General features: G+C 43.9%; 1 protein-coding gene across 1 annotated transcript; it reads left to right on the top strand.

Moving 5' to 3' along the window:
• Positions 1–275: 275 nt before the first annotated feature.
• cckbra (cholecystokinin B receptor a) lies at positions 276–24,443 on the top strand. Its single transcript, XM_070930699.1, has 5 exons — positions 276–417; positions 9,386–9,634; positions 17,285–17,546; positions 22,875–23,002; positions 23,866–24,443. Exons 1-5 carry the CDS (start codon positions 276–278, stop codon positions 24,441–24,443), a joined length of 1,359 nt encoding a protein of 452 aa, XP_070786800.1.
• Positions 24,444–24,700: the final 257 nt, after the last annotated feature.

Below are 24,700 nucleotides of genomic sequence, written 5' to 3'. Positions count from 1 at the left end.
TCCGGTGCTGTGCGCGCTGCGCGACGCTCCACGGGGCTTCCCTCACGACTTCACGCTCATTAACCCGCCGCAGTCCGGTCGTTCTCCACTTACTCCGCCGCGTTACGTTTTAGAACTGAACTCCAGTTTGGGCTTTCTCCCAAGTTTCACACAACGCCGCCCCCTCTCCCTTCTCCGGCTGTTATGACGGAAAAGGCGACGGTGGCAAGTTGATTCCAGTAGAGCGCCTCTCCGGTCGTTAAAACTCATCATTCTGGTCCCGGTCGCCGGAGAGGATGGCTCTGCAGGTGGCGAACGGGAGCGTGGTGGAGGTGTCGGCGGGCTGCGCGGAGCAGGGGAACCTCAGCGTGGAAGTTGCGTATAATGTCAGCTGCACGAACGGCTCCGTCGTCCCCAGACCGGCCACCAAAAACAAGGGTAAGATTTCTTCTTCTTCTCTTCTCTTCTTCTGTACATCAAACCGCCTCTCATGACTCATCCACGCTGAGGTGTTAAAACTGTATTCATGATTCAGATGGTATCCATCGGGTAAAAAGGCAACATCTGGCTCCGAGCAGATGGGCTTTTAAAGAAACAAGGTGTTGCACCTTACTGTTTTTTTGTCAGGATTTGGAGGCAGTATCTGATGGCACTGGAAATAAAGAATTCAAACTCTTTCCTATTCTACTTTTTTTTTATTTTATTCATAAAAACTAGTGGTCTGACTAATTGACAAAATGTTGTTTGCCTCTAATTACAAACTGCCACCCATGACTGATCACCTGCTTAAAAATGTAATCAGTGGAGCTAATGTCATTCGATCACAGATCACTAAATTGTTACACAAACAAAATGCACTTTCCTCGTTTTCTCCACTGCCTGCCCGTCGCTGTGACATGATTTTCAGTCCGGAGTTTGTCTGTTTCAATCAAGTTCCTCAGCCTCAGTGTGTGCAATCCATCACCAAGCAGCCCGACTGACTGCTGCTGTCTCTCTCCACCAGTAATGCCACTGCATCAGCATGAGCAGCTGTGTTGTGCAGTGCAAGTGTGAGAGGCCGTTTTAATTCTGACTGTTTTACTTTTTTCTCGCCTCTCAAATTCTCAAAATGCTGACCCCCACACCAGAGGAGATAAGCTCCCACCCCGAGCCCCGTCTTCTATCAGGACACCAGTGGAAAATAAGGGCTGATTAGGTAATGAGGTCTGAACGTGGGCGAGAGTTCTTTTAAAAAAAAGAAGAAACCCCCCCACCACCACCACCACCACCACCAGCATCACCACCGCTGCTGCAGTATCGAGAAAATTTCAAATCTTTCCCCACTAAATAATTCACAGCTGTTCTCCCTTCTGTGCTGCATTACTTTTATTGACCTTATAGGGGAGGCAGGATGGAACATCATCGGCAGTATAGGCTCGACTGCCAGGAGAGCAATCAAACCGTGTGGGGCGGGTTCGGTGTTTGACCAAGACAAATGTCCTGCAGACAGATTGCTGCCTCCGTCCCATTCTCTCTCTCTCTCACAGAGGCGACACACACAAATAGTCTCCTTTGTATTTACCTTAATCCTTAGTGGACCTATTCCTTCCCGGCTGTCTCCCTGTAGGCCAAGGGAGAGCATCGGAGCCTGATGAAGCAGCTGTAGCAGGAAATTAAAGCCCACCTTCCACTTGTGGAATTACCGTTGTACCAAACTGCTTGAATTGGAAATTTTGTCCTTCATTTGCAAAAGGACTGAGCATATAATACAGTGAAAAATACTGTCATATGTGTTCAATGTTTCTTTTGTTGGTTATACTGGGAAAATGTGCATAAATAACACTTGTTAACTATAAATACAAAATTATGCATTTTACTGCTTTTTTTGTAATATAAATATATGTATCGCGTAAGAAAACCGGCAATTGTTCATATTTGAGAGGCTGGAACTAGTGGTTTTTTTCTTCTTAGTCAAGCCAGGTTAGCAACAATCTCCCTGGGGACAGAGGACAAATGAGACAGATGCTCTCTGAGGATCAGTAAATAAGTTGACCTCGAAATTGGAACCCCCCCCTTAACATTTCAGTCCACAAACACTTCCTGACTTCCTGACTGGAGATACTTGGAGTTAAGACCTTTAAATATATCTAGTCGCACGACTCTTATCTCTGATCGACCTAAGACTGCTGATCATATTTCGGACAGTTCCTGTGCTCTGTGGGCTGCACCATTGTCTTTTCTCTTTTGCTTACTATGGATACTATGGAGGTTTTCAAACTATGAGGCGTGCCTCTTCAGGGAGGTGTGGGAAAGTTGGAAGGGGAGAGCGGAGGGAGAGGCGTGGGGCAAAGACACTGTCTGAGTTGAGAAGGAGAGGTGCACGCTGGTGTTCTGAAAACAACAGTGAGTTAGTTATTGTAGTTTGGCCCGCTGATTCGGTCCAGCAGCTGGAGCGGACACACAGCTCGGGGAGGCACTTAAGATACTTTGAAATCCCGATTGCCGCAATTTGCGCACTCCTTCTCAGAGTTGTAACTCAGTCGAATCTGAACACACAGACATGCTTCACACATTTTTAGACTGCATTTTGGAGGATAACACCATCTCTGGTGTCAAACGTCAATAAACGTCCATATACCTGCTTAGAAATCAGAGAAAAAAAAGACGCTTGCCTAAGAATCATCACTTTTTAAATCTGTCTTCAGTATCAAAGAAATGCTGCTACCAGCTAATGAAGCAAACTTTTAATTTGCCAAAATGTGAGCAACTTATAGAAAATGTGCAAATGTAAAATTAAAACTCAGCGAAAACAAACCCTCCTAAAATGGAAATGCCCAAAATATTTAACATTTTATCCCTGTGGTTACATGTGAATTCTGGAGACACAGACTGTTTTCTTCTGTCTCTTGTCTGCAGTATTTGCTGCTACAGCTGAAGGAGCAGCTGTAAAACTCCCACGGCACAAAAATGAAACAACACCTGACACACATCACATTACAGTAATCATTCAGGGCTCTGGAGAGCAGAGCAGCTCAGGTCAGACAGGGCCCTGCTTATGTGGAACAACATCTGTAGCTGCACCTCGGCTCGGCCTGGACGCTCCCCGTTCCCCCCCGCTGATTCAAAGTGACACTTTGCTGAGCTCACCCCGTCCCTTTGAGTGCATGTGAGATAAGTATATCATCAAGTGGATCTCATAAGCATTAAATGAACGCTGTTTCATTTTTCAGAGAGAAACCAGCCCTGGGCTCTGGGTAAAAAACAAAACTTGGCGACTTGTTACTGCAGCAGGGACGGCTCAGGAGTTCCTAACATCTAACCAATTTCTACGACAAGGTGTCTTGCAGAATGAATTAGCATCTTGTTCCCTTTGGGTATGTACACGGTGATGTAGACTGTCATAACATGATCACGGTAATCCGAACAAATAATTGGAAAAAAGTTGAAGCGACCTGGTGAGACGGAACAAACAGCACGCGCACGCAGGCACTGAGTGTACAAAATATTTGGAGCATCCTCCTTCCTGATAATGAGCTGCTGCCTCTTGTGCACAAACCCGCATGCCAGAGCTTCAAAATCAATACGAGGCTATAGCTTTCACATGCGTTGATCTCATCAGTTCACTCCTCGAAAAAACAGTATACATCGTAGGTCATGAGGGTGTATAAAGTATGACAGCACACATAAAGATCCCCTCAAACACGCTCAGGACTCCCTCAGCCGTGCGATAGCAATGGTATTGAGCTGTAATGGCCTTCTCTCCGGCTTTATTAACTGGCTATGGCAGAGGAATGGAGGGAGGCAGGGCTGGAGTTTATGTGGTATCAGTTAGACTCATATGATAGGGGACTCATTTCACAGTTGGTTAATCCTTAGTCCTGTGACTCGCAAGTAGTAGTATAAGTGACAAAGCAAAAACAGCCCTATACTTCATATGGCTCTCTACCTCTGTGCCAACATACATGACAAGGACGTTTATAATTCTGAAATATATACGCTGTACTTTCTGATTGATTTTTATTCTATGAAGTCTGAATCTCACAAAGTTTAAGGTCTCTATGGACCTGGGAAAGTCCAATTAGTAGTTGCACTGCATTGTGCTCCCTTTGGAAACACTGGTGCCTCGCTGCCGGCTTTGTTTACATAGTGATTTATGGGAACCAAGAGGCAAACGCCCCGGCTGAATGTTTAATTTGATCGGGAAATCCCTCAAGATGCAGCTCCTCTAATAGCTACGAGGTGCTGGGTCCAATGAATATATTGAAGAGAATGGGGAGACTCCCGTTTAATCAGTTTCAACAAGTTAGGGTCTCAATAGTTTGTACAGTATCTCGAAAATGACTGCTACATTAATTGTATTATAAAGGTTTGTTTGGGGGTGCGTGTGCCTTGATTGACAGGTGCCTCAGCCTATTCCACTCAGCAAGCTGGTTGTCTCAGATTTGCCAAGCAAGCAAACAGGGAAACTTTATTCATGTAGCACTTTTCGAAACAGAGGTTACTTTAGGGGAAGAAGAAAAAGGAGAGAGGGAGACAGAAGAGAGGAAAAGAGAATCAAGAGGAAGCCAAAGTAAACAAACGGGTCTCAAATGCACATATTTGCTTTCTTGCCGAGACTTCGATGTAAAGACTGATATCACTCTCATGTCCAAATATGAAGCTGGTGTCAGCAGCCGGTTAGCTTTGCTTAGCGCAAAGACTGAAAACAGGAGGGAAGCAGCTAGCCTGGCTCTGTTAATGCTATACACACGTGTCGTGCAGGCATTACTGTTCAGACATCTACAAACACCACACCTTAGTAACTGGTATGCACACTCATGGCGACTTCATGGGGATATAATAAACAGCCTGACCGTTCGACATTCGCCATCATCTGCCTTCCTGTCGCTGCGCGTGCAGAGGCAGCAGAATGGACGGGGATTTGCTGAATTCGTCACCCTCGGGAGAGGCTGCAGTGCAATAACGCTGCCTCTGTTTGTCTGCTAAATGCTTTACTTTAAATAGACATGAGCTCGCACCTACTGTACATGTGCTATCCGCCATCGAGCTGACTGTCCCATGCTGCCCAGCATCCTCTCAAATTTCCTGTTACATCGTGATGAACGTGACTGGTTAGCTGTCTCTTGGTCGGTTTCTTTACATGATTTCACGTTAAAACATCCAGTTTTATCATAGAACACCAAAGTGAAAAGAAAGGAGGAACTAATGGCATCAGAAGCTGTCTGTACATGTCTGGCGAGGCCTCGTGGGTAATTGAATATGTGCTGAGCTCGTTCACACACTTCAAACAAGCTCTCTCCGGCTACCAAATATTTAAAGTAATGTAGGATCAATATAATTCTCCCATGGGGTGGCACGGTGGAAAGACTAATTGGGTTGAGTTGTGCTGACTGTAACAGTAACTCGCCTCATTACAGTGATAAAATGCGATACAGAGATGGGCTTCGGCACTAAATTGCCGTCAAAGGATTCGCCACCACTTTTTTTGGAGACCCAGTATTGCCGTGTGGGCATGTGTGGAGTATAGAGGTAAAAAGGCCAGTAGGTTAAATCTGCAACAATGTCAGAGTCATGTCTGAGTAAATTCATAACCCATACAATCCAAACATATCAGAAACTAAACAGGGATTTGGCTATAAAGCCCACAGATTGAGTCTACAAGGGATCCAAATGCCTGACACAAGGTGACATCAGCCTTGCTATTCAGTGATTTCACTGAACTGAATGATTGAACTGAATATGAAGAAGAGGTCAAAAGCATGCTGTCCTGACCCCTATCTTTTGATTGAATCTGTTAGGATACGAGCTACGCTGTCACCTCTCCGAAGTTACCGTTGCGATTGGCAAAGGGGCCGCGTCTGATTAGCCGTGACAACCAGCAAAAGAGTGACGCGGGATTAAAGCCAGAGCTACGAAGTGCTCTGTGATGGGAGATGGTGATTTATTGGCAGCGTGGACACAAATCAGGCATTTGAAGCAACCTTCCGCTCTGAGGAAACACTCATACCAAGCATGTTTGTAGTGGTTTATTCCCAATTTGGAGTGTTTACTAGTAAAGAAAGAAATGCCTCCAAAACACAACCATTAATGGTTATAAGTAAACGGATGTTTATATGTAATAATCAGCAGGTGCTGATGCTTGGAAAGCCTATCAAAAAAAAAAAAGATTTCAAAACACAGTCTGGTCTGACTTGAATTCAGCCAGTTCTTTTAGGTGCTGTGTAGCTGATAGACACCATGGAAGGTACAGACAGAGTTCATTATTCGAAGCTAAAATTACAGAGATGTGTGAGTGTAAGTGGACTAAATACATCAATGCAAGCTGCTTTATTGTAGGTTTTATAAGGACCAAGATCATCTTATCTTCAGTTTTTATGATTTCTCTACTCTCACTGAGGGATGATATTGTCTTTCATATGGGAAAACGGTTTATGAGGCTACAGAAAAGTCAATCAATGATAAATTTGTTTATCTCTAGTTTTTTTCCCCCAAAAAACAGATGTTTTTCTCTGACGACTCTGAATTTCCAAAAGAGACTCTTTGTAATATGAATGTTTTTCCCTTCAAGGAAAAATTGGAAACGTCTCAACAGAATATTACTTTGGGAAACGTAATTACTTTAGACTGGTTTCTATAATATTACAGCTGTCAGACAGCATTCAGTGATAATGTGTTTGCACATTGCACAGCATTATATTGAAATTACATTCATATCTATAGGTTAAAGGCACCCTGTGGCATTTTCTTGTAAACAAACACAATTGTGTTTACATTGACTGGTTATATTGCCAAAATGCACTGTGTATGATTGAGGCCTAATAAAATAAATAAAATAATAAAGTGTATTTCTTTGCTAAAACACTTGCAAAGATGAATTTTGGAATATTTTGGAACAAAACAAAACAGCAATTTGAAGACGTCGGCTGGTACTTTGTGGCGGCCATTTTATTTTTGTGTGCGTCACAGACTAAGCGACCAATCAGTTGAGTGAGAACCTTATCTACTGATTGATCTATGGTGAAAAGTGCAGCCCTGGCTTACATGTTGCAGACTGAAGGGTTGACATTAGCTCAGACTTGAGCGGCACTTGAGAAATGGGAATAAGGTGCTGACTCCCACAAGTTCAGGACTCATTAACTGACTCATGTCGACTGCTTCACAGGTTCATTTCCAAAGGGCTTCCTGCTCACTTGTAATTAGGACTAACATCAGATTTGGACGGAGCTGACAGTCATCTCTAACATTTCATCATCTCACAGGGGCTTGTTACGAAACACAGCCTCATGGCGAGTTTGCGATTAAAAGGATAGTTCTTTTTCTTGAGATTATTGCTGCTCGCTGTCAACGATCTTTAGAATCATTCATGGATCAGGATGCAGTTCCACAAGTCCTCTCTTCTCTCCACATCCTCTAATAACTGTCACAGCTTTCAAATGGCTTGCTGTCCCTTACGAAGCCGTGTTAATCCTCACCTAAACATAAGACAAAGTGGCCTGATGAAACTTTAATGATCCTTGCGGGGGAAACATAATTACAGTTTGCACAGCGGCAGCCAATAGGATACACCGTACAAACAGAGCAAAACAGAGGTTAAATAAACACAACCCTAACGCAAGCTGCAGCATTGAAAATGTTCAAAAGTTTCTGCCGCATATGAGCATCTCAGGGGTGAACGCCACCCTTTTATATGTGATGTATTTATAGATGCCTGTGCATTTGAACACAGCTGTCACGCTTGAGGGAGTCAAAGGAACCAACGTGAATTGTCCTGCAGTCGCGAGGCTCAGGGGAGCCAACGTACCACCGGTGCTCAATGAATGGATAATTCCATTTTCACTTGGCTGGACCGCACAGAATCTAACACAATAGAAGCTGCTGGGCAAGTGGGGGCTCCCCGCTTGGTGTTTATGCATATGCCCCATAACGCTGTTCAAAGTCTTGGCTGAGACAGGGCGGGCGGCCGCTTATTTCAACTTGACCACGATGTCAATCTTCAGCTGATGAAACTGCTCTCAAAGCCATCAGAGGATTTTCTCATCAAAAGAATAATTCATATTTGCAGTGGAGGGCAACTGGGTCTCTCAGGTGGCAGAGGTGATTAACATGCATCCTGCAGGGTCCTGGGTTCACATCCAGCCTGCTTTTATCTCCGCAGATTGTCTGATAAATGCAAAACTTCATTTTAACTACATTGGCTATGCCCTCTTAGATTTCCTCATCATTTCTAATCGTTAAAGGACAAAATAGAATTAGGTAAATAAAATTAGATAGCCTGCCATCGCGTCCTTAGCTATTTCTTTGCTTCACCACTCACTGTGGCACAAAAACGCATTTTAAACCCCACACATGAGTGATCATTCGGTGACTGTTTGTGTCCACTCCTCATGAGGAGTGTGTGTGTGTGTGTGTTTGCCTGCAAGGTGATGTGTCTGCTGCAGACCTTTAGACTTGTCCCATGTCACTGTCTCTAATCAGAGGACTCAGTCAGCGCAGCACATGGCCTGACCCGACCTTGTCCTGTTAGATACCGCAACTCTCAAGCAGACTCGCTGTGACAGGCCGGTGTGAGTGAAGAGAGCATCCCAAAACCCCTCTGGCCGGGCCGTCCTGCTCTCACTGATGCTCAGCTGTATGTCACGGGCCGAAAGAGGGAAACCATAAAGAAAAAGAATATGTTGCATGGGTTGCATCATTTTTTTGTTGTCGTCTCTTATCCTTTGTCAATGTAGCACTTGAAACAGTTCAAAATACATGTAATATAAAAGCAATGTTGATTTCCAGTTTTGAGTTATGTTGCCAGGTTACCAGTCTGTCCAGCGCAGATGATGTTGTTTGTCTTCATCTTTTCCTGCCAGTGTTATTATTTCAATTAGCGTTTGGCTCACAGGGCAAGCAGAGAAATATTGACACTAGCACAATTTAAGATGTTGATTATGCGAAGTTATTCTGTCTCGTAATAGACTTTGGTGTTGTTTGTGTGCCCAGAGTCTTATTTCCCAGGTGAACAACCTGATTTAGTCTGTTCTCTTCATGTTATTTTGTTTTCTCACACTTGCTTTATTATCTCCTGTGTCATGCGTCACTGCATCCAGAAAATGTTCTATATTTTTGAATTAGCTTTGGTTTCGTTAATCCAGTGGAAGTCGTCTGTCAACCAGACAGTTCATTTAATGCATCAGTCTTCCTCTTCTGCCTCTTTTATTGGCTCTTCCACTTCTTCTTCTTTGTTTATTGCCGTTCCCAGTGACATTTGGTCGTCTCTCATGACTACAAGAAGTACCCAGCACACCCAGGTTTTGATGAACCAAGTTAATATTTTATATTTTAGAAGACAGACAACATCCATTAATTCAAAGCTGTGTAATTCACTTGTGCAAATTTGTTTCCTTCCATTAATTGATCGGCTGATCACCTCTCTCTCTGTCAGAGATGGACTCGCTGCGCATCCTGCTCTACTCTCTCATCTTCCTGGTCAGCGTCTTCGGCAACCTGCTGATCATCGTGGTCCTGATGCTGAACAAGCGCATGCGGACCGTCACCAACTCCTTCCTGCTGTCGCTGGCGGTCAGCGACCTCATGATGGCCATCTTCTGCATGCCGTTCACCCTCATCCCCAACATCCTGGAGGACTTCATCTTCGGAGCCGCCATGTGCAAGACCGTCTCCTACTTTATGGGTGAGAATTCCAACCTGGGCCGAACTGCAACATTTTAGTATTACAATAAATTCAGTTTTTTTAAATAAGGGGTGGACTGGTGGGGAGACATTTTACTTCAAAATTGAGCAGTGAGTTTAGGAAGTCATAAATCTCTCCAGCTGGCAAAGTAATCAGTGAGGGCTTGGTACTGATCAATAAAACCATTTTGCATTTGGGGGCAGTAAAAAATCTCACTCATTGCAAATCATTGAGACACTTGTGTAAGCAGTCACAAGCCCCATTCGTGCTATAAATCACCTTCATTCTGGTTTAGTCCACATTTGAAGACAAACTGTAGCATCAAACTCATTACAACATAGATGTGTCTTCTTTTGTTTATTTTTATTTTACTTTGTTGATCAATTTTACAATATAACGTGGTATGCCGTAGCATAGACTGCCTTTCTTCCACGGCAGCCATACAAACACTGACCACTATTAGCGCTCATAGTGGAGCGAAGGAGTACACTGTGGAGATTCATGTGGTTTTAAATGCAGCTACACTATCACACTATGCAGGAGTTTTAGGTGGACTTTAATTAAAGCAATAGTTTGATATTCCAGTAAATGTGCTTATTTGCTATAGAGCTACATGTCTGTATGCAAAATATGAAGCTACAGAGAAATCTAATGAATCTGATATTTTTATGCTGATCGTTTAGTGACTGGGTTAACGGCAGCTTTTCTTATTCTGCGTAGAAATCTGGCCCTTTCCTTTGTGGCTGACAGCTCAAATCAGAAAATGCGCTCCAGCTTTAGAATCCTGCCTGAAAATTGCTCAATATCTACCAAGAGCCTGTCTTTCAGAGAGGCTTTTTCCCCCGGGCTTCATTTTGCCTGTCAGAAGGTACCCATCATTGCTGGAAGTGCTCGAACAGTCACACATCTTCCGGAGTGTGACTTAGCGATGAGCTGGCTCCCATCAGGCCGGAGTCAAGGTGCCACGTGAAGCCTGAGTCAGACTGGAGCACAAGAGATGGCAAAGAAACTGAGATCCGCTGCAATACTTCTGTCTCTTCGCTTCACTTTGAGCTTTGAATGGTTGAGAAGAGCTATTGAATGGCGAGGTCCACAATCCTATTATTGTCTCAGAAATACGATGCACCATCTGTGAGAACAGGCTCGCTGAATTTCCTTTTCAATTACTGGGCTCTCTGAGCTGTGATAAGGAGGAGGAGGGCAGGAGGGCCAGCTGCCTCGGACTTAAAATACAAACTTTTTGTTATTGGCCGCTTTGTCTCATGCTTGTCATTTCGGTCAAGGTAAGGGCTGTCGAGTAGTTCAACTGACGATAATTGATTGTGAAATGATGAATCACTTAACCAAATGAATGACCTTTTTATTAAACTGTGACTAATGACCAGGATGTCCTCCACTGCAAATGTGATAGATGTTAGTTCCTGGCTCAGCTACCTAAAAACTGCAATAACTCTTTCTCTGCAAAATACATGCAATGATTAAGAATTTCATTAGTCTAGGTTTTAATTCATGTCTCAAATAATGATCATAATATAAGACTGGCATTAGAGGTTCTTCTGCTCTAAAATGCTCAGGAGAACCATCAGCAGCACCAGGGTGGGGCTACATCATCCCGCCAAGAATTAAGGTCCAGTTACACAAGAAGGCGTCTTTGCAAAATATGTGGGTCGAGAGGCTTGGTGATGCAGGGACTCGTCGCAGGTCCAGTTGGTGAACTGCAGCTGGTGGGCTAACTGCTAACACGAGCAGTCACGCGAGCCAGCTAGGCTAGCGCTAATCAGTCACTGTAGATCTCCAAGCTTCTATGTTGGGCTGTTTAACACCCTCCCCCCCCCTGACATTTTGTTACTGAGGGGGAAAAACGTTCTCAGAGCTAGCAAGCTTGCTAACTGTTAGTTAGCAGGCTACTTAGCGTGGTCGGACAATGAGTTCACACAGTTCATTCAAAAGACGTACTTATACCATCGACTCCTGTCTGTAAACTGTGCCTATTTCCAGAGCTTACTCCCACAGGGGAAGGTTAAATTATAGCAAATCATATAAGCTATTGATAGCATCCTCTGTTTTGGACTCTATTATTTATTTCATCATTAAACAACCTTGCCGAGAGGAACCAGAGACTAGTGACAGAAAGTGCAGGCAGGCATTGAGAGGCTGCGATGGCGGGAGTTGCGAAGTTGGCTGGCGAACAGCCACAGGAAGGACTCGGGTGCCCGGCCTCGAAAAAAGTACCCCCCTGCAAGACCCCACAACCAGTAAAGGAGCTTTCAGGGCTGGAATGGCTAGGATAGTCTGAGAAATGAAAAGAAACTCTTTGTAGGCATTTCTTACACTCCCTGTGTGTGCTGCTTGTTTGACGAGATGTGTAGTTTCTCTGTTATTCTGCCTGCAAGGTTTCAGTCAGAGGTTTATGAATTTTTCAAACTTTTTCAGCTTTTTCTGCCTTCTGTCTACACTTACGTCCTATCTACCAATCCTATCCGAGTGCTGGATGTCATTATTTTTTACTTAAACTGTGTTGTTAGTGTGTAGTTCTTTTGACTCATCAGAAGGGTTTGTAGCAGGAATTTTACTTCCAAATGCCACACAAATGCACGCAGACCATAACTCTACCAATAAGTAATTAAGCCCCCAGCGAGACAACATGTCCGCTGCAGCCTATGGAGGGGACACACATGAAAATTGCCAAATTGAAGGATTTGTCGCTAAATGTCACATAAACGCTCACTGACAAATATCAGCATCTGCGTGTAACAACCCATATGAATCAAACCTGCCTCGAGAGTCTGCTCTGGGCCTCCTATGAACAAGGCCCTCTATCAGCCAACACCAATCAATACACAGGATCATTGCGACTACCCTCATCCATTGATTGTGCGGCAAACTCATATACCTTTTGCAAACTCATCTGTTAGCACACGGCCATTAGACATATAATACGCCATCCATCCCTCCATCCACCCATTCGTCCGTGCATCCATCCATCTGCCCCTAGCTCGATAATCATGTGAATCATAGCCCCTGTGCTGCTTCGGTGGCAGTTCTGAGATCGATGCTGTAATATTCTGGGTGTGTGTGTTTGTGTATGTTCGCGGTCTTCAATCATAATTACGTATTCATGTTTGTGTTTTTGTTGCTGGTCATATGATGCAATTACCAACCAACTTACCAGCTCAGTCTGTCAAGACCCCCCCCCGCCCTCCCCCCCCAATGTGCAGCTTGCATAATGTATTAGAATTTGGGTTTTTGTGTCTTCCAGCAAACTTTTACAGAACCGGCTACAGGGGCATCTGGCACCTGTAACACCTTTTTTTTTTCATTTGAAAAGTGGTTTTGCCTTTAGGCTTCTTCAGGGCAACATTCAACTGAACACTCTGAGAGTCAAGTGTGAGCTAAGAATGAAGAGGCGTAGTTTCAGCTGAGGAATGTAAATCTACTCTCCCAGGTTAAGGTGCGCTGAGAGACCCTCGACTCCAAACTTAACCGTTTCGCTCAAAAGCCAGTTGTCAAGCAGGCTGCGGTGAGTGTTCGCCTGACTCCGGGTTTAATGAACAAGAAAAAGGATTAGAGCTTCTTTTTTTTCATCCTGGGAACAGATAGACACAGCGCAGGGGGGAAGTGAGAGCTTTTAGTCGTGAGTTGACTGGTAATTAGCTTGGAATCACAGCAGAATCTCCTCAAACATTAGCCTCTCAACACTGCAGTGGACTCTATGCAGCAATAAATGAGGCGAGAATATCATGGCAAGGTGTCCAGGTGACCAGGCTACTGATGATTTCACAAGTTAGAATTCATATGAAAAGGAAAAATGCAAGTGTGTCTTCTTAATGCGCTGCTGCTTAACACACAGACAGTATGATCTATATACAGCGCCTGCAGTATATCTTAAAGTGTGTTTTGCAACGCCAAGGCTTTCTTGTTTGTTTCATAGGCCAAACAAATTGATCCATCAGTACTGTTGATGTCAGTTCAGTGTCGGGTTCCCCCCTGGCAGCGAACAAACAGATGGTCAAGTGGACCTGGACTGGAACGTTGAAAGGGTTGATGAATTCGGGCCCAGTGCTCGCAGACGAGAATCTAATACCTTGGACAAGAAGCACATTAGTCTGCTCTGAATTTCTTTGAGCTGTCTGCGTACCTGCGACCGTGTCATTAATTCAAATCAGTGGAGTAACAGTGCTATACATCACGAGAAGTGCACTTCCTTTCAGTACGGATGTGCTCAACCTACCAGCGACCGGTCTTTATAAGTGTAGGGCTTGAAAACATCACTCATTGTGGCTCTATTTCACGCCATGCGCTGAAAAACTGCGTATAGATATGTGTCTGCCAAATATAATGAGCTAATTGTACCCGTTGGTGGGTGGCCTCTTGAGAAGGCAACATAGCCTGACTCCTCATGCAGTTTTTATGCAAGTTGGTGGTGAAGACGATCGTCATTCCGAATCATTCCTTCATTCCTGTCTCTAAAACACGCCTGACTGCTAAAGATAACCGCACCCTCCTTTGATTTCAGGCTTGCAAAATCATTGTTATTCTTACAATCACTTCATAAAGGAAGACTTTGACATTTCAAACTGTTTATTTGCTTTCTTGCCAGGAGTTAAACGACTGTCACTAATTAACATGAAAGCAAAATGAGCATAAATCCCAAATATGTCCAACTTTTCCTTTAGAACTTAATTCTATGCAAAGGCCTTGAATAGTGTTTCTTTATCTATAGATTGTACCCCCAGTTGTTTTTACTGCTCTCTTTATAAAGCCCTTTGTCTTTTGATCCTGCTGCGTGTCTGTTTGCTTTGTAAAGCTCTTTTTCTTCTTACACTCGCTCACTTTTATTGTTCTTTTTGATTATTCCTCCTGGAAGAGAGAGAAAAAGAACAAATTCCTGTGTCTCTGTGTTCCTCATTTCCACAGTCAGTGTAAGCCGACGCTGTGGCTGGGCATGACCGCCTTCAAGCATCAACAAAAGAACCCCCCCGCCCCCATGTGTGTGACTTGGACTTTCTCTGTGTCTGTGCTTAGCACTTGAAAGAGATGTGTGGGCGTGAGAGACTTATTGTGCGAGACTCTTACAGTACCGGCCGGTGCACTGTTAAGATCTGCATGTGTTGACTGTGCCACCCACCTCCTTATGCTCAGCCGGGGCTGGAGGTGGTTATTCCAGTTGACCGGTAGTGTACAGTGGTCTGCGGAATTGTGTCATGGATCGAGTTGGTGGCTGCTCCACGCTGGGTTTTGCAGCAAACCTTTACATCCTATAGCCTATCGACAGTTCTTTGACAAGAACAGACGTTATAACATTATAACTAGTTCTACGATCACAGGAGCCTCTTCCTGATACATCTTTTTAAAGTTGTTATGCTAAAGTCTGACACTGTTGCACTGTGTATTATACAATTATATATATACACGCACACACATTGCGTTCTACTTTTTTAATGCAAACTGAGGTAATAAGAGAGACGCCAAGAATGAAAAGTGGCTAGTGATGGTGAGCGGGCTAAATCAGAGTGCCAAACTACAATAACTAACTTCCTGTTATTTTAGAACATGACACGCACATGTCCCTCTCACCTCATGCAGTATCTCTGCCTCATGACTCGCCCTCCATGCCCCCTTGGGGAAGTGTGCCTCACTGTTTGAAATCCCCCGTGCAAAGCCAATGAGCCCAGTGTGAGGGCTGCGTCTATGAACACAGAACTAGAGTTACAATATGCAACTACCTTTCTCCGTCTGACTGCGTCAGCGGCCAGGTGGCTTCTGGTTTGATGTAGTATTCTGTCAGGTTTCATGTCAGTGTAGCAGCAATCAAAAAAAATTACCCTTCTGGCAGAGCTGAAATGCTTTTAATAATGCACAGCAGAGTCTCTCCGAACTGCTCACAGAGCATAAAAGCCATTCAGACGTCTTTTTGTGATGATGATGTTCTCTTTGTTCTGGAGTATGCCTACAAGTCAGCTCCTTTGTTCTGTTAGCGCAGGAATAAGATAAAGCCGTTCTCTTGCTTCCATCAGACTCCAAATCAAATCCCACACCAAATATCCACATAGTTCTCTTTCTTGGTTACAATTCACACATTTGCAGTTTTTTTTAAAGTTTTGCAGTCGACAATATACACTAAATCCTTAATCTTTTAGCTTCTGATATCAAAGCTTATCACAATAGAAAGGAAGACGGATGTTATCATTGGTTTGCAGGAGAGACCATTGCCAAAGGCTGATCCCAGAAAGGATAAATAGTTCTCAAGCAAGCCATGGAACAGTCCACCACTCAAATACTTAACATGGTTCCTGTCGACTGAATTGCACCGTGCTCATAGGAGTATGCATAATGACTTCCTCCCTTGAATGATAATGCAAAGTTATGGTTTAGACAGGATATGCTCTTCCGTCGTGAAAGGAACAATGAATGGGGATTAATGTGCGACCGCAAAATGGTGGATTGAGGTTGTTGCCTCTCGTAGCGACAGAGGATCAGTGTGGTGAATTTATTCTTGGGGGGCTCCACTGTAGCTGCTGGTGACATGCAGGTATGGGTTTAATAATGCTTTTTGTCTCACCCTCAGAACACAGGCTATGTGTGACTGAGCTTGCTCCCCCTCTGCAGATTTCGCATATTCATACATGCAAATACAAATTGGCCTTGGATTGTCTCTGAAGGAATTCAACCTGCGCTGAACTCTCACTTTACTGTTTTCGGCCTCAACAGGCAGCTGATAAACCCACTGCACACTACCTGCTCAGCCCCAAACAGCAGAAAGGAAAAGTTAGCATAGCATGAACATAGTGGAGCATTTAGCTGCTAAAGAGCCAGATATTTCCATCAGGTGTTGGTGTAGACCAAAAGCAGCTAAAAGGAGAGTGAATATTGGACTTAGAAAATGTTGAAATTTGATAGGTGGCCAGTTGTTAATGTTATGCCGTCTGCTGGATGTGGAAATAACCGACAGCAAGTTTATCAACTTTACTCGAAGGCGATAATATGTCGATGTTGTGTTTACAAGTTGTTTCTGCTGCCCCCAAATGGCAAAAAATCAGTTAGTGCTAGTTTAAGCCTCTTTTTGGCTGCTAGCATGCGCACGGACTTTAAGATAATAAATTGTAAACCCCAATGGATTGCGGTTATGGTTAAGAAATGTGACAGGACACAAAGGCCAGTCTCATGTGAGAAAATCAGACTCCCTACAATCCCATCCACCTCGCTGACCTCAATGCCTCGCAAACTGCTCCTCTACATAATGGGCACCCTACTTCCTGCATTGGCACTGGACGTAAATCGCGATGTGCGGAATCTACTATATTAACCAATAGGACTACTGAAGTGTTTTGTCCTTAGGGTGGCCAAGACGAAAAAGGGTTCATCCTCTGGGGAGCATAAATGACGCCAGTACATTTTGTGTCAATGTATCCATTCAATTTCTTGTGTACGAGTAGAAAGTTGCTTGATGATGGCACTAGAAGAAAAGGAAAGAGGTCACCAATGATATTTGTAATTATCTGCTGGGGACCATGAATATCTGTACCAAATGTCGAGTCAATCTTGCCAACTGTAGCTAAGATATCTTGCCTGGGACAAAAGTAGTGGATGGACTGACTAATAGACCAGCTCTGAATGTTTTCTCGTTGTTTTTCTTTCCTTTTCCTGCAGGAATCTCTGTCAGCATCTCCACCTTTAGCCTTGTGGCCATTGCCATCGAGAGATACAGCGCTATCTGTAACCCGCTGAAGTCCCGCTCGTGGCAGACTCGATCCCACGCCTACCGTGTCATTGCTGCTACCTGGGTGGTATCACTGCTAATCATGGTGCCCTACCCAGTGTTCAGTGTCCTCAGGTCTTTCCCCAAGAGCAACGGTACTGTTGGCCACATGTGTCGCCTGGACTGGCCCAGCCAGGAAGCTGAGCAGACCTGGTAAGTATTGGTGGGACTACTTCCTGGCAGGGATGGGCAATATATTTTTATCAAGTAACAAAGTATACATAGTTATTTAATAATTCAAACTTCCACTCTGAATAGACGAACTCTACACAAAGTCTGTGCAAACGTTTTAAAGATTTCATATGCATGCCAATAATTTGGTGGACATGCCTCCATAACCACAACAGGAATCAGCGAGTAAAAGATGAATAGACGGAGTCACTTAGTGAATTCAATCCAAATATGTGGAGATACTCTGATTTACATCCAGTGTAATTGTGAAATTTGCATATTCATTACCATGACAAGCAGAGAGTAGCTTCATTTTTTGAGCAGTGCAATCAGACCACTTTCTACTGATTGCTCACAGTTGGAAAATAGATTGCATGCTGATTTGGTCATTTTGGTAATATTGCTCAAATTTCCTGCACAAACCTTCAACAGATCCACAAATCCAGAGCAGTAAATTGAAGCAGCGTTTGTATTACACTGTGTTTGTAACTGTGCTAATTAACCCATGTCAGAGTGGGTTACGAGTCAGAGTTAAGGCCCGCTCACACCGGAAAGTGGCATACGCATGTCTTCAGGCTTGGTGGCGTGGGGACTACCCGCAGGGCTAGCTACTATAGCTTCTTTCGATTTTCTCTGTACTGTGTTGTTTAGTCCCCCTGACTTTTGCTCTCAGGATTTTACATTATTTCATTGAGTCATTGAAGAGGAGAAAAAACACTCTCCAAGCTAGCTAACTTGTGTCTTAGCTCTGTCGCTAATTGGACAATGCGTTCATGACTTCACCGACTCTTGTCTCATAAATGTCTGCAAACCATTTGTCTTTGGTGAAGCACTTTTTTTCTCTGGGTAGAGGAGGTTAAATGAAAGTGGAAGGTGCAATCAGCTAATAAGCTACAATAACTGTGAGCCATTTTGGACTCTCAAAGGTCAGCACTGTCAAGATGACTTGCTATTGGTGAATGGCTCGAATTTGCATGTGAAAGTTCACCGAAGTTAAACTTGACATGAAAGATTTGTGCAGATTTACTTTGCCCACTGATTGTGTGGAATGAAGTAAATTGATTTTGAAATTTCACAGTTTAAAACGCTGCTGTGACTGGGCCTTTAGTGTATTTTCTCTCTACCCAGGAAGATATGTGATATGGATGAAGAGTAGGGCTAATCACGGAGAGGAGGCTCGTAAATTCTTGTCATTTTAGGTTTGAGCCCCTGGGCTGAAGCTGTAAAGTTATGGTCACGGGGGTGGTGTCTGAAACGTGAATGAAATCATTAAGTGGGACTCTTTTTTTAAAAAGGTGAAAAAGGTGACCAGGCAGCTCCTGTTGAGGCATAATTAGAGACAGGGTGAAATGGGTCCGTTTTCTAGCATAGCAGGGGTCATCCCAAAAAAACAGAAAGTAGAGACTCCATCATTAGACAAAGATACTGTAGATAATGTGTCTGCCCTTGGTATCGTGCTGCAAGAATGTATGTTACCATTTTCCTGTCCTTTCAAATGAACGTGAATGATTCTCTGCTCCTGACTGTCAGGAGAGAGAAGTGATAATTGCTTGTGTGGATTGCTCGGTGTTAGTAAAGCCATCCATCCATCTGCATGCCCTCTGAGGACCAATAAATGCTGCTTTGTGTTGTTCAAAAGCACCCCAAGTAGGTGGATATGCAGCCAAGGACAAGATATGTTCGACTGCTTAGGGATTTTCATAGATCGGTCCATAAAGAACTTTCCCTGCAGGATGGCGCAATTAAACTGAAGAAGGAGCTGAACATGGCAAAACCTTTTACATCTTACATCTTTCTACTTGACAGCCTTTTGTGGTCGAAACACTCTGAAGAATTCTCTTTTCTCTGACTGTCTATCAAACCGTAAAGCTTCTCTGGGAAAGGCGAGGCAGTGGGAGACCAGTTAATTAGTCTGTTCGGCGAGGAGGAGGAGGAGGAAGAAGTTACAGGCTCAGATGTCAAAAGTCCAGATGTGTCACCGACTAGGAGGACCTTTCAAGTTTTAATTCACAGTTTCATCTTCACCCATCACGACCGTCTTTTAAATTACACCAGGGTTAGGGGTTAAAACTTCCACTGCAAAGGAGATATCACCTTTTTCCTCTCACTATATGAAAATGGCACCTTTCTTTGCACCTAATGAAGCAGTGCATTGAGTTACTGAAGTATCCATTTTTAGACTGAAATCATACTGAGATGATGAGCAAATTATATCAAGACATGCGAGAGCCATAAAGTGGTTAATGAACCAATTTTGTCAAGCCAAAGACAAATTTAATGATTTTTCGATTTTTATAATTATTCTGATGCATGGTGTACATTGACAGTTTTGCGCAGACTGAAGTTTTACATAACAAAAAAAGTCTGGAGTGATGAATAATCTTAGTCCTTGAGGCAAATCAACCCAATAGATAATGTCAACATTTTAATATGACTGGATAACAGTTTGCATTAAAGAGAAACTTGGTTATGGTATCAGTTAAGTGAACTAAATGAAATCTAGGCCTATGGATAACAAACAAAAGTAGGAAGAGCTACAAAAAGTCATGTTTCGTTTCCTTGATGCTCAATTCTTGTGTCTTTTTAGGAGAATATTAACTGTAAATAAAAATGACAAAATATTTTTATTTGACCCAAAATCCCCTGAGTAGTGCCTGCAGTCTTCCTCGCAGGCTGCATGTAGCCCCGACAACCTCCAGCAGGAATATATAGGGCTGCAGCATGTTGCCTGAGAGGCGACATCCAGGGCAAATGAGTCCAGGAGACACTTCCTGCTCCTTGTTAAGTTTATTACGGTAAATATGAAGGCAACTTAGGAAAATACGTCAATATTTTTTATCAACTCCTCTCTTCCCTCATGTAAAAAGAAGAAACGAAGAAGCAGAGTTAAGAAAGTCAATGTGAAACTACAAAAGAAGGACAGAGAAGTGGAAATTCCGCCCTTGTTGAGGATATGATGTTTTTGTCATAGTGGCGGCCAGCAGTTGCAATTAATGCTATGACAATGAGCGTCAGCCATCAATAGCCTCCCACTATAGAGTCTGCAAACTCCTCTCAGCAACAGGTGTATCCATCCAATAGCTGTCGAGATACTTCATGCCTCTAGCATGGCTTAAATCTCGGCAACGGAGGACAGCGATTCTACATCTCCCCATCACAGGCGGAGTTTATTTGTGGTCGTGTTTGTAGTGCAGAAATGTGTAACGTGCATGCATATCATTTTCTTTGATAAACCACACACACCTTGAGTGCTTGATAATCATGGAGCTTTCAGGTGATGTGGGAACAGTCAAAAGAGGCAGCTACTTATGAATATTCATCCTGTTTTTTTTTTCCCATGTTTTTTTTTTCTCTGCCTCACCCATCTGGGTTTCCCCCATGAGGCAAAACAAGCGCAGATATCCACCAGCACCTTACACGTTCACTTCCTGTCAGCTTTTGTCTAACAGATTTTCCAAAACAGTATCAAAACAGCCAGCTGATGAGCGGCTTTGACTGAAGCCTTTTATTTTCTTCTTCTGTTTTTTTTAAATGAGAAGCGAAAGAGAGGCGACGAGCAGAGTTCACAGGGTTAGCCCGGGAAGAATTAATGAAACCCGGCCTCTTCCTCTCTGCTGGCGCTTTCATGTGCTGACTGATGTGCACCGCAGACATCGGTGGTTGAGAAGGGCGTCCTCTGATTACCACGAATCAAAAGGGAGATGTGGCGGCAGATGGTAAAGATTTATTACGATCAAAGTGACATCTGTACAGTTTCTTTATCTTATTTATTCATGGGTTTCTCTTTCGAGCATTCTCTTTTGCAATAATTGCGCTTTCCCTTCTCCTCTCTGTATCATCCTCCCTTCAGTTCACTTCATTTCACTTGACGGTTTTATTCATTTGATTCACAGAGAGGCAACACTTTTATAATCCCAGGTTGTGTCTTTAGCAACTCATTCATTGTACTTTACCAAATGTTCAAACAAAGCTACACGGTGTTGAAGGTCTTTTATAGAACATATGCAGAGCGATATCTGCAGTCTGATACAGAGGGTGAGAAACTGACAGACGCTCAGAGCCCTTTGAATTCTGTTCACAAATTCAATGTTTTGTTCAGCTTTTTTGCACTTTGCACGGTTCACTTCTTTTTCTTTCATCAATCCAGGCACTCGAAAGAGGCCGTTATTCTTTCTGTGCGAGGAAAATGGAACATTTATGATGAAAAAAAGCCGAGCACGCTGCCTGGAGCAGCGAAAAATGTCTTGCAATTGTCATATTACAGCTTATTTAACAATGTTTATATGGCAAAAGGTAATGTCATAAATACTGTCCGAAAAAATGATCACAATTCTTTCTGTTGTGTTATATATAGCCTTATGTATTGTCTAGAGTAGGTCGTACTGTGTTCATGTGAGGTTGTTACCAAATGTGTCAATACACCCTGTTTTACTGTGTAAACTCTCAGTATGTCAACAGGACAGCTTAATAAGGTTGTGTTGAAAACCTTGTCTAGGTTGAACAGGATGGTGGCTACCTCCTTAAAGAGAATACTGTCTTATAGTGTCGGACCTGCAGCAGCTAACTGGTTCTACTGGTCCAACTGGCCCACCTCACTCTGCAAACTATGGAGACCTAATTTCAATTCTTTTTTGCATTATCTCCAGGTTTCTCCAGGGACACATCTGTCTGGACTTTATAAAATAAGGGACATAAGCTCTAATCTTTATGCCAACTGTTGCTCCATCCATGTAAGAGTACTAACTACTACTACTAGTTAGTACTACCCTGTTTGTACTACTAGTACTAACTACTACAGTGTGCCGTTGGTCGAAAACTTTAGTATTACGTTTAACTAGACTATTAAATAGCAACAAATGAGTAAACTTGCAGCAGCATATACAATTTGTAGATATATGCAAACATGGCATCAACACCCCCCCCCCAGGGGGTAAATAAAAACAGTCCAAAAGAAGATAGAGCAAGTGCAGAGGAAGGTTAAACCTCAGGATGCTGAGGAGCCTGATAGCCTGCAGGGAGAAGCTGCAGAAACTGGCCCTGGATGCTGCCGTACCACATGGGGGTAAAGAGGGATGTTGGAAGGGGTCAACCATCTGTGGGACCTCCAGCAGAGCTCCGACACCCACATGAAGGTGTATGAGAAAGAAAGCTACAGTTTGTAAAGTTCACAAGCCAGTTTGTTTCAATCAGTAGCCGTAGAGAGTCTGACATGTTTGGCTGGTTTTGAGGGCTGATTCAACTCAGGTTTAGTTGTGACTTTTTCTCTCTCTTTCCGCCTCTCTCTCTCTTTCCGTTCTGGCTGTTTTTCAGGTATGTGCTGCTGCTGTTTACTCTGTTCTTCGTCCCGGGAGTGGTGATGATTGTAGCCTATGGTCTGATCTCCAGAGAGCTCTACCGAGGCATGCAGTTTGAGCTGGGCCAGAGCGCAGAGACCACCGGTGAGATTCCATCATGAAATTCAATCTGAACTGCAACAAGGCTTTTTTTTTTTGTTCAGTGATTTAACTCATATTGTGGATGAAAACATCTATTTCACTTTTTATAGACCTGTGTGAAGCTGCGGTGAATTACGTTAGAAAGGCAGGAAACAGCAGGTTTCATCAAAGGTCCAGTAAAATATAGCAACTGCCAGTAATGACGCAATTAAATTCTAATGAAATGCACGCTTTGAATGTATTTTAATTAATGTTAAGCACTTTCTGATAGACACAAACCACCATTCTCAGGCAACACAGCCAAACAACTAATGCAACATACCTGCAAAGGGACTTTTGCTTGTTTTGCCTCAAGCAGAGAATGACATATTTTGTTGCTACCTACAGGTTCTGCACCTGTTCCATCCAAAAATACGCTCCTTCTCAGTTACTCTACTTGCTTTAATGCCCGTTTGGAATTTCTCCGTGGCCTGACAGCTGGTATTTCCCATAGAAACAGGAGAAATCAGTGAGGTATAGCTGAAATATTCTCCCTTCAGGTGGACATAACTGCTGCTGTAACTGTGTGCATCAGGAGCACCAGTTTCCATGGAGTCCAGTCTTGTGTGTGTGATTCATCAAGATTGAGACAATCTGAAATAGCCTGCGGTAGCGGCTGTTTATCTTTAAACATGTTTTATTTCTTTGGGACGCAGAATAATAATGAACTTGGCATTAAATCAGTGTTTTGTGAAATTCAAGGACAGTTTCACAATTTTCAAATTGTTAGGTGCCTTGAAACAGGTTTTGCTTGCTGTAATCAAACCTCCTCCTCCATGCTGGCCTTTAAAAGATCCCTTTATAATGTGTTTTCTGACCCTCCACAGGCAAGAAGAACGGTGTGGGAAAGGCTCTCGCGGGGTCGAATGATGACGACGATGGTTGCTACATCCAGGTGTCTAAAAAGCCCTCCTCTGCCGTGGAGCTCCCCACCCTCTCTGCCTCGTCGGGCGGCGCCCAGGCCAAACCAGAGCGCGCCCGCAGCAACACCTCAGAAGCAAAGCTGCAGGCCAAGAGGCGAGTCATCCGCATGCTGATGGTGATCGTGGCGCTCTTCTTCATCTGCTGGATGCCCCTGTACTCAGCCAACACCTGGAAGGCCTTTGACCTTAAGTCGGCCTCCAAAGCCCTCTCAGGGGCACCCATCTCCTTCATCCACCTGCTGTCCTACACCTCGGCCTGCGTCAACCCCGTCATTTACTGCTTCATGAACATGCGCTTCCGAAAGGCCCTGCTGGCCACCTTCGCCTGCTGCTGCCGCAACTGGCTCTGCCGCCAGTGCTGGTGGTGCAGGAAGAGGGAGGCGGGCGAAGACGGCATCACCGCCACCTCCATGGCCACCTCCATGGCCACCTCCATGTCCAAGTTCAGCTACACCACCGTCAGCACCACCGGCACCTGCTGAGCCTCGAGGAGAGCTGGGCGGGCGCGCCAGTGGCTGTCGGGCAGCGGTTACTGTGCGCACCATCTGTTTTTTCAATATTCTGTTTTTTCACTCTTCATCTTAATATGCTATGAGTCATGCGCTGAGTAATATCCCTGCCCTCGTTTATGCGGCCTTTTTAAAAGGTCTCCTTCGAATTCTGTGTGCATGGTTGCAGAATGTGAGGCGGTTTCAGTTTGGTGACATTCTTTTTCTTCTGTTTAATTGGCAGCATCCGC

The sequence above is a fragment of the Enoplosus armatus genome, chromosome 24 (genome assembly GCF_043641665.1).
Source record: "Enoplosus armatus isolate fEnoArm2 chromosome 24, fEnoArm2.hap1, whole genome shotgun sequence".
In the NCBI taxonomy this organism is placed as follows: Eukaryota; Metazoa; Chordata; class Actinopteri; order Centrarchiformes; family Enoplosidae; genus Enoplosus; species Enoplosus armatus.
This window is presented reverse-complemented; position numbering and strand designations above follow the sequence as displayed.

Coding starts and splice junctions, on each gene's coding strand:
- cckbra (XM_070930699.1), top strand. CDS start 276: ATGGCTCTGCAGGTGGCGAACGGGAGCGTGGTGGAGGTGTCGGCGGGC. Junction 9,635..17,284: donor GACCGTCTCCTACTTTATGG/GTGAGAATTCCA, acceptor CTTTTCCTGCAG/GAATCTCTGTCAGCATCTCC. Junction 23,003..23,865: donor CCAGAGCGCAGAGACCACCG/GTGAGATTCCAT, acceptor GACCCTCCACAG/GCAAGAAGAACGGTGTGGGA.